This window comes from Cynara cardunculus, assembly GCF_001531365.2.
Source record: "Cynara cardunculus var. scolymus isolate 2C chromosome LG 1, CcrdV1, whole genome shotgun sequence".
NCBI lineage: Eukaryota > Viridiplantae > Streptophyta > Magnoliopsida > Asterales > Asteraceae > Cynara > Cynara cardunculus.
In genome coordinates, this window is record NC_037528.1 from 6,293,422 (window position 1) to 6,306,873 (window position 13,452).

The window sequence follows — 13,452 nt, forward strand, 5'->3', positions numbered from 1 at the left end:
TGATTGGTTGATGTTGGTTAGCATAGTTAACACAAAAAAATGGGTTAGTATTTGAACCAACCTCTCTCTCTCTCTCTCTCTCTCTATATATATATATATATATATATATATATGGTTGGGTTTACGTGAGACCAAAGGTTTTTTGTGAGACTCATAAGATCAATTTATGTTCATTGTTCAACTTTATAAGTTAAAGATCTAATGGTCTAAATTGCACGGTGACAATTTTGTGATTATTGAGAAGTTTTGTGGCGTTTATGAATGTTTAGATTTTCAGATTGTAGATCTAATCCAAGGGTTGAGAATTGGTCTTATGGGTCTCACGAAAAACCATTGGTCTCACATAATCCCAAGTATATATATATATATATATTGAGGAGCGATCAAATGAAAACCGTCCTCATTTGTGTAAACCATATAAACCAATCTCCATCCATCCATTTTTTTGATTAATGGTCAAAATTAGTTTAGTTTATATTAGAAAGTTAAAAAAAATAAAAAAAATATTTTTTAATTGAAAAAAGGACAAAGTTGTAAAACCGTCTATATCAATAAATCGGGTATAATCATCAGTTTCCTTAATCAACTCCATTTTGAATAAGGAAACAATATTTTTAACTATTATATTTAATGAATAAAATGATCTCACCGTATTTTTTACGATACATAAATCAACGTCTTTCTAGAAGGAGCCATATGTCATTTTCATTTTCTCTGAAGATGGATCCGTTTCAATATTATTATGAAATAGTTTAACTGTTTGCCTATTAAACACCATGTTCTTAACGTTAACATCTCAACCGTTTACAATAACCATTCCATGAACCTGTTTCACAACTTATAACAATTAAAAATACTGCATCCACCATGCCATACAAATCAATAACCATTAAGTGAACTAGATAACCCGGGAAAAAAACGAAATGATTTCATCAACAATTGTTGATAATGAAACAATATTATTCAAGAATATATTTCGTATCCTAGTATATTATGCAACGATTTAAACCACAGATGAAACGATTTCATGAACGAAATGGTTTCACAATTTCATCAATACACAAATCAACGTAATACTAAATGAGACATTTGACATTTTCATGTTTTTGGTAGATGAATCCGTTTCAATCTAATTATGAAATGGTTTCACTGTTTGCTAATTACACAACATGTTCTTAACAATTATGAAATGGTTTCACTTTCGTTATGCACCCATTTCATTGACAAAGTTTTTGCAATCCGAACAAGTTTCATAGCATGAATCTGTTTCACTAATATTTATAGTTTTACCGGTTCATGAATCTCTGTTTAGGATCTGTTACTGATTTTGTGGATCAATCAATATAAGCTTTTGATCTTCATAGACCCGTAAGACCAATTTATGTTCATTGATCTAATGATCTAAAGTTGCACGGTGACAATTTAGTGATTATTGAGAAGTTTCGTGGTGTTTAACTGTTTATGAATGTTCAGATTGTCAGATAGTAGATCTAATCCAAGGGTTGAGAATTGGTCTTACGAGTCTTATGGAAAACCCTTGGTCCAAGTATATATATATATATATATATATATATATATACACACACACACACACACACCAGAAGGGTACCCGCGCAATGCAACGAGATAAATCTTCATTTTAATGTTTAGTTTTTTAATTATTTGTCTCTATCGATATAATACAATTTTATGTGGTTTTGAGAAAGTTTTATTTTTATTTTTGAATGAAATATAAATTTGAGGATAGCATAAAAAATAAAAAATAAAATCGATATTAGTATTAAATTAATTATTTAATAGTTTTCGTTGTTTTGGTGTAACTTTTTTAATTCAATTTTTTATTTTTATTTAATTTAGGTCTAATAACAAAATAATTTATTTTTGATCTAATAATATAATTTTTATTAAATACAATAATAAAACATTCGGTTAGAAACTCAATGATTATCTTAATTATATTTTAGATTTTTTATATTTAAAATAGATGTTTATCTTGTATTTGATTATGTTTATCTGCAGCTAGTTACACGAATTTATAAATAAATCTTTAATAAGTTGTACTTATGCAAAATCATTTGTAATCTTGAATTTTAAGTAATATACATCAATAAGCAGTACTTCATACATAAAAAAATGATTTTTTAGAGTTTTTGTCAAATGTCTTATAATATAATATAGATATAGATAAAATGGTCTTGGCGTTATATATACAAGCAACTCTCACCTTCATCTTTAAATTATGTTGAATCGATTAATTGGTACACACCTAACTTGAGAATTCCACGCTGACGACGATGAGATAGGATCGTCCGACTTCTACACACGGTTACGTGCAGCCATGACACAAGATGAAATCTTTAATTCCAGTTTACCCATTTCACATCTTCATCATCCCTATAAATACGTGTTATCCACATGCAATTAAACACCACCACAAATAATTCAAGATATCTTTATAATAGCTGTCACTACGTACTATACACAAGATGAAAACACTATCGTTGCTTCTTCTTTTCTCCACAATCTCTCTTTGTTTGGGCCAACCATCGCCAGATCCGGTTCTCGACATTGATGGGAACTTGGTCCGGTCCGGAACAGACTACTACATCTTGCCGGTGTTCCGAGGAATGGGTGGTGGAGTAACCCTAGCTTCGACGAGAAATGAGTCGTGCCCACTTGACGTAGTTCAAGAACCCCAGGAAGTTGACAATGGCCTGCCGTTAACATTCACACCGGTTGACCCCAAGAAAGGCGTGATTCGGGAATCCACAGATCTTAACATTATATTCTCGGCTTTATCGATATGTATTCAGTCGAACGTTTGGAATCTAGAGGAGTATGAGGGACAACTGATCGTGTCGGCTCGTGGGGTGTCGGGAAACCCTGGTCAGGAAACAATAAGCAACTGGTTCAAGATAGAGAAGTATGAAGATGATTACAAGATTGTGTTCTGCCCCACGGTTTGCGACTTTTGCAGGCCTGTTTGTGGAGATATTGGTGTTATAATTGGTGAAGATGGAAGCAGACGTCTAGCTATACGTGATGTGCCATTCAAGGTTTTCTTCAAGAAGGCATAAGTACTACTTTTGTATACACACATGAATGGTTTTACTAGCTTTAATTAATTAATATACTTGTGTTTAAAAATTATATGTAAAAATAAATGATTATGTTGACTGATGTCTTCTAATCGTATTAATTATCATCAAATGTTATATGAGATCCATTAATTAAACTAAGGAAAATATTATCATAGAAGACGTAAAAATGGATATAAATTTCAGAATAATAAAAACAAGTTTTATTTGGTAGAGTTGATTTGTAAGAATTTTATTCCACTTCAGATCCAAGTTCGAATCATGTTAACGTCATTTTTTTAGTCAAATGATGTCACCGTTACATTTATATATTAATTATATACAGATTATAATATAATTAAAAAAGCAAACGTAGGTCGGCATGCATGTATTGAATTGATTTATTTTGGGCACGAAATCAATGTTGGTCATTGCACGTTTAATATCATATTGATGAAAATATGCGTGTAGGCAAGAAACATGATGAGGGTGAGAGCATTAAGTATTTGGCCCCCCATGGAATCGAATTGGCTTCTGAATATAATCAAATCTTTTCCACATTGATGTCATTATAAAATCATTAGAAGATTACTTGCTCAATATAACGAGACACATCTCGATTTTAATGTTCTATTTTATTATTTGTTTATGTCGATGTTATAATATAATTTTATGTGTTTTTAAAAAAAAACATCATGATTTTATTTTTGAATAAAATATAAATGTGAAGATATCATAAAAAAATTAAAAAAATATATCAATGTTAATATCAAAATCAACTATTTAAAAGTTCTCATTTTTTAATTTATTTTTTTATTATAATTTAATTTAAGTTTAATAACAAAATAATTTATTTTTGATTTAATAATATAACATTTTATAAAAATAATAATTAAGTATTTTGTTAGAACTCAATGATTATCTTAATTATATTTTAAATTTTTTATATTTAAAATGAGATGTTTATCCTATATTTGATTATGTTTATCTGCAGTTAGTTACACGAATTCAAATATGAAGTTTTAATAAGTTGTACTTACGCATAATCTACTTGCAATCTTGAGTTTTAAGTTTTACGCATAAAAAATAGGTTTTAAGAGTTTTTATCAAATGTTTTATAATATAGTATAGGTAAATCAATAATTTTGGTTTATTAAAAATAAAATGCAATTAAAAAATAAGTAAAGTATTTTTTATTATTCGACATGTGAACACAACAAATATATTGTATTAATATGAAGCATTCTTTTAAGAACTGTACAATTTATAAGATCCGATATGATTTAATATTGACCATAAATAATATTAAATAAATGGTTAAATTAGTAAATTATCAACTTTGGTAGTTTTGACTTAGAGATTTAAATAAATAGTGTAACACCCTCATTTTCACCATGAGTTGTGTCACGTCATTCTCATTAAATAACAATAAATAACCCCAATATATAGTGGCTAATAAAACCTTATTACAACGGAAGTCTTATAAATTCAATTAAAGTTAATAACTCAACGCTAACCCGTCCCATACCGGGTTACATTACAAAATGAGTTTAAGCATAAACCTAAACATCCGAAATATAATAATATAATTATCTAGGAGAGAACCTCACTCTTGTCCACCCTTGAACCTCTTGCACCTGAGATGCATACTAATAGTCAGCTTTATAAAGCTCAGTGAGTTCATGGTTTTTGTGCACAATCATACACACCTCATCATGCATAAAACGAACAATGCCCCGAATAAAATAATATGCGCATTTGTTTCAAACTCTTTTGAAATAATAATGAGATCTCTTAATTTCCCGTCGGGTTAAGGTCTTACCGTCATCGGCACTTCCCCGAGTTACACGGCTATCCCTTGTCCGGTCACCCATCCCTAGGATGTGCCATCCCTACGACTTTTGACCCTTCCCATTCCCGACAAAAATATTAACTCATTTATAACATGCTAATTAATGTTTAAAAACACGTAAACAAATAGCATGCAACCCACAATAATAATTCATATACATGTAATAAACCCATAAACATGTACATAAAAAAATAATGTAATGCTCAAATAATTTGTACGTAAGCATGCATCTCAGTTAAAATCTCATGAAGACTCACCTTAATAGCTCCGCTTAGCTAAACCTCGTCCCTGAGTAATATCCTATAACATGTAATTGTATTTCAATATTAGAGTATTGACTTTTCCCCAAAAAAGTCAACCCAAAAGTCAAATGGGTCAACCTTAGGGTGGGCATGGTCAACGGGTCAACCCCAAGCATACCTCGTYGCCATATACCCCCCTCCCCAATGGAATTTTTCATATCCAAAATAAATTACGACGTATTAAACCCAACATTTAATTATATACGTCTCTCGTTATAAAAACGTCCGATCCCACAATTATCTAGTCACAACTCCCGAAATAAGTTATTAAATTATTTCTTATAATTTAAATATGAAAATCCAATTAATTAATAACCTTTATAATTGATGTCCAAATCTTGACCAACTTAATCGAAACATCCCGATTTATTTCGATTAATCCAAGTAAATAAACGAGTCCCAAATCTATTTTTAACAAATACTGATTTTAACAAAACAACTCGAGTCTAACCGAACTTGACCGAAATAAGTCGGCCATGGCCTAAACCTGGTCTAGTGTCGGCCGACTCAACTCGACGCACGGCCCAACCCGGTCGCACCCTTGGTGCGGCTATCGTGAACGATATTCGTTTGAGATATTTTTCCGATCGTTTTTCACCAAAMTTTTTACAAAATCTTATACATAATAATAATCCCAACTCGTATCCAAATTTACAGCCCCTACGGTTCAATATTAAACTCGTATTTTGAGTTTTTGTMCCCGAATCTCGTCRAGTCGCCGCCACAGCAGCTTCTAGCCTAAACCGCTCGATGTACAAGCCACCATAGCCCACGAGACTTGTACCAATAGAAAGATAATTGAAAAACRAAACCAACCATATATTATACATCAATTTTGGTTGAGTATTTTACCTCCAATCGCCGTTTTTGTGCGGAATGACCCTATGYCGCTTCAAACTCGATATCTCTCTCGTTTCTTGATGAAATCTCGAAATTCCAAAAACATTTACTCCCTTACACCCTTAGGAACGTCTCCACAAAATTTCAGCCGAAAACTCCAATTTATAGTTTGTCAAACGGTCTCTAGAATAGGAAAAATGTGATTTGGGGAATGATTTCCCAAATTTCAATCATTTCCAAATTAGTTTTCTACTTTTGGCAGAACTAGTCCCTTTTGTTTTTCTTTCTGCACTTTCATACCAAATCAATTAAATACAAAATGTTTCATTTCTCTTTTTTTTAATGATTTTATTTATTGCAATAAAATCATATTTTTCGAGTATCGACACTTTAGTCCCGTATGTCGTTTACTCTTTAAATTTTAACCCTTAACATTTATTTATTTTACGAATCATAAATTTTTAGGGTGTTACAAATAGTATTATGGAGGTTTACAAATTTTCTCTCATTAACAAAATAACCTAACAAGTATCATTAAGTAATCCATTGGAGTCACAAGTGAATACAAAAACACAAAAAAAAAACACCAAAAACAAAAAACTACGAATCATTAAAAATATTTTTATAAAAACTTGGATACATATTGTGAACAAAATCGATAATCAAGTTAAATATCCATCAAACGTCTCCGATGAACCTAAAACAAAAAATCTGTAGTATCATAATGTGAATCATTATCAAATATATTGTTTCAATTAAACATTGTGACCGTCTATTTCTTATACATTGTGGTCACCTAACTTTACATATTATGATCACCTTATAAACACAGTGTCATACAAACTCACTAAGAACAAAAAACCAAAAAAAAAAATCTAAAGATCTCTAAAACTATTGTGTAAGGAATTTGATACATATTGTGAACACATAATTTTTACACGTTGTGATTATCTATTTTTTTTTACACGTATTTTTTTTACACATTATGATTACCTATTTTTTTTATAAACGTAATCATCGTGAACATAATGCAATATGAAGAAAAAACTAAAATAAAAACAACTAAAGATCCCTAAAAATATTGTGTAAGGAATTAGATTCACATTTGTAAACGATTAACTAATGTTTTATTTCAAAAGTTACAGATTTTCTATTTAGAGGAAAAATAAATTAATTAAATGCATTTATAACTTGACTAAATAATATTTTTTATATCTATTTAATAAATAATATAACCATCTCAATTGAGTGGTTCAATTGGATCTCACAAATTCTAGGTTTTCATTTGATTAACTCTCTCTATATATATGTCAACATATTTTAGCCATAGGTTTATTTGAGAAATGATAAGTATTTAAAAAGTAGAGAAGTGATCTTAATCTTTCATCTAATCAAAATTTGTGACTTTGACTGTGAAGTAACATATAATTCGTGAGGACGTTATATGGGTAGTTTCAGAGTTTTTACAAATAGACGGCAAAACAAGTACATATGTGAACCCGTGTGATTCATACATGAACTATATGTTCATATGTGAACCTGTGTAATTCATATATGAACTATTTAACTGATTCAATATGAACTAATCAACTGATTCACATATGACCTATGGGTTCACATACACACTTGTTTGCCGTCTATTTATAAAAATTACATCCCCCCTCTATTTTTTGCTTGACCAATCAAAGCCATAAACCTACACCAATCAAAGCCGTATTTTGACTAATCTTAACCATAGAAAGAACTACAATCACTTATTACTTATTAAATACTTACCACTTCTCAAATAAACCTCTCCCACATCTTTCATATGTTAACTCATATATTTCCATATATACGGATTTGTCATATCTTAAATTCAATAAAAACTTTGTAGTCACCTGCACATAGAAAATCTATGATTTAGAGTAGGAAATTTATTTTATTTAATTATTTGAAGTATGAAAATGCTTTTTTTTATTAATCTGGATATCCAACCCGTTATGCAAACCGACTAATCCGAGAACGACCACTTGCTTTGCAGGTAGCCCGAAGTCATCGTATTTGAACCTCTGTGATTACAAAAAGGTTTTTATTCTTGTTTGGATTTGAACCTGAGATCTCCACCTCCAGATACTTTGATCTAAGATCAAACCAATCATGCACTCGTCCACCCTTATGGTTTGAAAATGCTTTTATCATCATGCTTGTGAAGAAATATTAATTAAATATGCATAGCTCCAGCTCCTGATTGGAAGAATTTGGGACATGGTTTAAGAAAGAAGCAATGTTGATAAATAAAAAGAGGTTGACACCTTCATTGCGTCGGTTCTTCCATATCTACCTGTTTTTGACCATTTCCATCCTAACCAATCTATATACCTTAATTTAGATTTCAAAATTGATGATCAGATAGGATCCTGCGACTTATACACSCAATTACGTGCAGACTGCAACTATTTCAAGTCTTATTCCCTATAAATACATGTTATTTTCCCATGCAATTACATACAAGAAACCTTTTACAAGATGAAAACAGTACTCTTATTCCTTCTTTTCTCCACAATCTCGCTTTCTTTCGGCCAAAAATCGCCTGATCAAGTTCGTGACACTGACGGGAACTTGCTGCGATCTGGCACAGACTACTACATCTTGCCTGTATTCCGAGGAAGGGGTGGTGGAGTAACACTAGCTCCCACGAGAAATGAGTCATGCCCGCTTGACGTAGTCCAAGAAGGCTTCGAGCTCAAGTTCGGTCTGCCATTGAAGTTCACACCAGTGAACTCCAAGAAAGGCGTCATCCGGGAATCCACAGATCTTAACATTATGTTCTCGGCTTCAACATCATGTGTTCAGTCTAACGTTTGGATGCTCGAGGCGTACAAGGGACAACTGATCGTGTCCGGTCATGGGGTGTGGGGAAACCCTGGTCGGGAAACCATAAGCAACTGGTTCAAGATAGCAAAGTATGAAAATGACTATAAGCTTGTCTTCTGCCCTACCGTGTGCAACTATTGCAAGCCTGTTTGTGGAGATATTGGTGTTAAAATTGCTGAAAATGGAAGCAGACGTCTAGCTATWAGTRAWGTGCCTTTCAAGGTTAAGTTCAGGAAGGCATAATATGAGCATACTTACTTGTGTTTAATTTACATGTAAAAATARAAGACATGGACTTAATGTCTTCTAATTTTATAATTAAATAAACGGTGAATAAAACACAATCGGGTTCTGTTTAGTCCCCAAACTCCACACACATTCCTTACAAACATTAAAAAACTACGAATCATTAAAAATATTTTATATAAACTTATTGTGAACAAAATCAATAATCAAGTTTAAATATTCACCAAACGTCTCCGATAAACCTAAAACAAAAAATCTATAGCATCACAATGTGAATCATTATCAAATATATTGTTTCAATTAAATATTATAACCATCTACCTATTTTTTTACACTATGTGGTCATCTACTTTTTACACATTGTGATCATCTTGTAAACACAACATGATACAAACACACTAAGAACAAAAAAAAAAAAAAAACCAAAAAAAAAAAAAAAATCCCTAAAACTATTGTGTAAGGACTTGGATACACATTGTGAACACATAATTTTTACACATTGTGATTATCTATTTTTTTTTTATAAATGTAATTATCTTGTGAACATAATGGCAATATGAAGAAAAAACCAAAATGAAAACAACTAAAGATCCCTAAAAATATTGTGTAAGGAGTTGGATTTACATTTGTAAACAATTAAGTAATGTTTTATTTTAGAAGTTATGGATTTTCTATTTAGAGGAAAATAAATTAATTAAATGCATTAATGACTAAATAATATTTTTATATCTATTTAATAAATAATATAATCATCTTAAATGAGTGGTTCAATTGGATATCATGAATCTTACAATTCTATGTTATCATTTCATTAAGCCCCTATATATATGTCAACAGATTTTAGCCATAGGTTCATTTTGATAAATGATAAATATTTGAGAAGTAGATAAATGATCTTAACCCTTCATCTAATCAAGATTTGTGGCTTTGACTGTGAAGTAAGAGATAATTACTCACATGTTATGCGGAGATACAATGATAGTTTCGTAACTTTTACAAACTAGAAGGATACTCGTGCAATGCAACGAGATAAATCTTGATTTTGATATTTCGTCTTTTTTTTTTGTCTCGGTAGATGTTATAATATGGTTTTATATGATAAAGTGTTTTTATTTTTAAATAAAATATAAATATGATGATATCATAAAAACTTGAAAAAATATATTAATATTAATACCAAAATAACTATTTAAAATTTCTCTTTTTTTGTGTAATTTCTTTAATTAATTTTTTATTTATAATTTAGTTTAGAATTAATGAGAAGTTATTTATTTTGGTTTAATAATATAATCTATACTATATTATAACATTTGATAAAACTCTTAAAAACCATTTTTTATGCATGAAGTACTGTTTTTTGATGCATATTACTTAAAATTCAAGATTACAAGTAAATTGTGCATATGTACAACTTATTAAAGCTTCATGTTTGAATTCGTGTAACTAATTGCAGATAAACATTATCAAATAGAGGATAAACATCTCATTTTAAATATAAAAAATCTAAAATATAATTAAGATAATCATTGAGTTTTAACAAAATACTTAATCATTATCTTTATAAAAAATTATATTATTAAATAAAAATTAAAAAATATTATAAAGAAATACATAAAAAAGGAGAAATTTGATCAATATTTTTTTTTTCATTTTTTATGATATTTTCGTATTTATATTTTTCCAAAACTTAAAAAAATTATCATTTTCTTAAAACCGTATTATAACATCAACCGAGACAAAAAAAAGTGAAAACATTAAAATCGAGAAGTATCTCGCTGCATTGTGCGAACCCTTCTAGTATTTTATAAAAATAATAATTAAGTATTTTGTTAGAACTCAATAATTATCTTAATTATATTCTAGATTTTTTATATTTAAAATGAGATGTTTATCCTATATTTGATTATGTTTATCTGCAGTTAGTTACACGAATTCAAAAATGAAGTTTTAATAAGTTGTACTTACGGACAATTTACTTGTAATTTAAATTTTAAGTAACATGCATCAATAAACAGTACGTCATGCATAAAAATGAGTTTTAAGAGTTTTTGTCAAATTCTTTATAATATAGTATAAATTTGGGGCAAAAAAAGTGCATATGTAAACTCGTGTGATTCATACATGAACTATATGTTTATATGTGAACCCGTGTAATTCACATATGAATTATTTAACTGATTTAATATGAACTAATCAACTGATTCACATACGACCTATGAATTCACATAAGCACTTGTTTGCCGCCTATTTATAATTATTACAAAATTCCCCCTCTACTTTTTGCTTGACCAATCAAAGCCGTAAATTTTAACCAGTCAAAGCCATATTTTAACTAATCTTAACCGTAGAAAGGGCTAAGATAACTTATCTACTTATCAAATACTTACCACTTCTCAAATGAACCTCTGTATTTCATATGTAGACTCTTTTATTTTCCATTTATACTGACTTGTCCTATCTTAAATTCAATAAAAACTTTGTAGTTACTTGCATATAGAAAATCTATGATTTAGAGTAGGAAATTTATTTTATTTAATTATTTGTGCCATTTGAAGCATGAAAATGCTTTTGCTTTTATTCAAGTATATTTTAATAAATTATGAAACATAAAAACATATAATTTAATCAATAAAAAATAATGAAACCTTTTGAATACTAAAGAGAATATTTTGTTTAACTAAATGAATGAATAAAACTGTTTCACCGTTTATTGAATGAACTCACGTGACTCCTTGTCACCTACAATGAAAGATGAATTATTTGACATGTAGTAGTGAACGATATATGAAATTATTTCATTAACGGTTATTGAAGTAGGATTGAACTCTTAATAATTTCTATTCAAACTAATTTTAAAACAAGGGATATCCTAATAAACGATAAAGCGTATAAATAATGAAACATTTTTGAAAATTTAATGAAATATTTTGAAAACTGAATACTTTATTTTCGTAAGTGAAACTTTTTCATACATAAAACATTTCAAAATATTAATAAATTATATTCATCAGTGAAATTGTGTTCGTGGTCACTATTGAACATGACATTCGTTTCATTACTCAAACTACATATATTTGGTCAATGAAACGAAATCAGATTTCATATTGTACTCATTTTGACAATTCAGATTTTAGGAGTATAATTTAATAAAATAATGTAAACTATTAATGGTAATAATTTTATATTAAAAACAATTGAGTTACACCGTTTATTAAATGAATAACGTGACTTCTTGTCATCTACAATGATATATGAAAATATTTCATTAACGGTTAATGAAGAGTATTACGTTGTTAATTATTTCTAATCAAATTGATTTTAGAAGTATAGTTGTACAATTCATATTTAAGGAGTATAATTTAATAAAATAATAAAAACTATTAATGATAATAATTTTATATTAAAAATAATTGATTTACCACCTTCTATATTAAAGGTTTTTATATTTACGTTTTCATAATTAAGAATAATAAAGAAAAAAAACGAAAATTTCCTATTGATCGAAAGTGATTTGCATAGTTTTCACGAATCGAACGGATAGTAATCTAACCCGCCTCTCTCTCTCTCTCTCTCTATATATATATATATATATATATATATATAGGGACTCATTCAAGGGAGAACTGACTAGTTTGTGGTAATCGTGAGATCCAATCTCAACCACAAATCAATAGATAAATTAGAAAATTTATAATTTTGGTAATTTTTAATTAAAATTTTAATACAAGGACATTTTAGGTATTTTTTATCCTCTCTCCTCTCTTCTCTCTCCGTCCCCGTCTTCCGGCCACCATCTTCCGGTGATACCACAGTGTGATACTCAAACACATATAAGATGCATTGATACCACTGTGTTACATATCTGATCGACCACACAAACGACCACAGTGTGATACCCAATCACATATAAAATGCATTGTGATACCACTGTGGTATCACCGGAGGATGGTGGCCGGAGGTCGGGGGACGGAGGCCCGGAGACGGAGAGAGAAGAGAGGAGATAGGAGAGAAAATACATAAAATGTCCTTGTATTAAAATTTTAATTTAAAATTACCAAAATTATAAATTTCCTAATTTATCTATTAATTTGTGGTTGAGATTGGACCTCACGGTTATCACAAACTAATTAGTTCTTATTTGATTAGGTCCATATATATATATATTGATTGATTTTTTTAATTGTCATTTAATTAAAAATATGCATGTATTGATATAAATAAAATTATATATTTGTGGATTCAAAATTCCTTTATAAAATAATAAAAATAGAGTTAAAAA

The 13,452-nt window shown here is 29.4% G+C and overlaps 2 protein-coding genes across 2 annotated transcripts; both read left to right on the plus strand.

The window, feature by feature from the left end:
- The first annotated feature begins 2,430 nt into the window (after positions 1 to 2,430).
- On the plus strand, positions 2,431 to 3,207 carry LOC112515101 (kunitz trypsin inhibitor 2-like). The gene has a single exon (XM_025121758.1). The coding sequence runs from the start codon at positions 2,487 to 2,489 to the stop codon at positions 3,075 to 3,077; it is 591 nt and encodes a 196-aa protein (XP_024977526.1). The 5' UTR covers positions 2,431 to 2,486; the 3' UTR covers positions 3,078 to 3,207.
- A 5,357-nt stretch (positions 3,208 to 8,564) lies between these two features.
- On the plus strand, positions 8,565 to 9,285 carry LOC112521444 (kunitz trypsin inhibitor 2-like). The gene has a single exon (XM_025130310.1). It carries the CDS (start codon positions 8,580 to 8,582, stop codon positions 9,168 to 9,170), a length of 591 nt encoding a protein of 196 aa, XP_024986078.1. The 5' UTR covers positions 8,565 to 8,579; the 3' UTR covers positions 9,171 to 9,285.
- Positions 9,286 to 13,452: the final 4,167 nt, after the last annotated feature.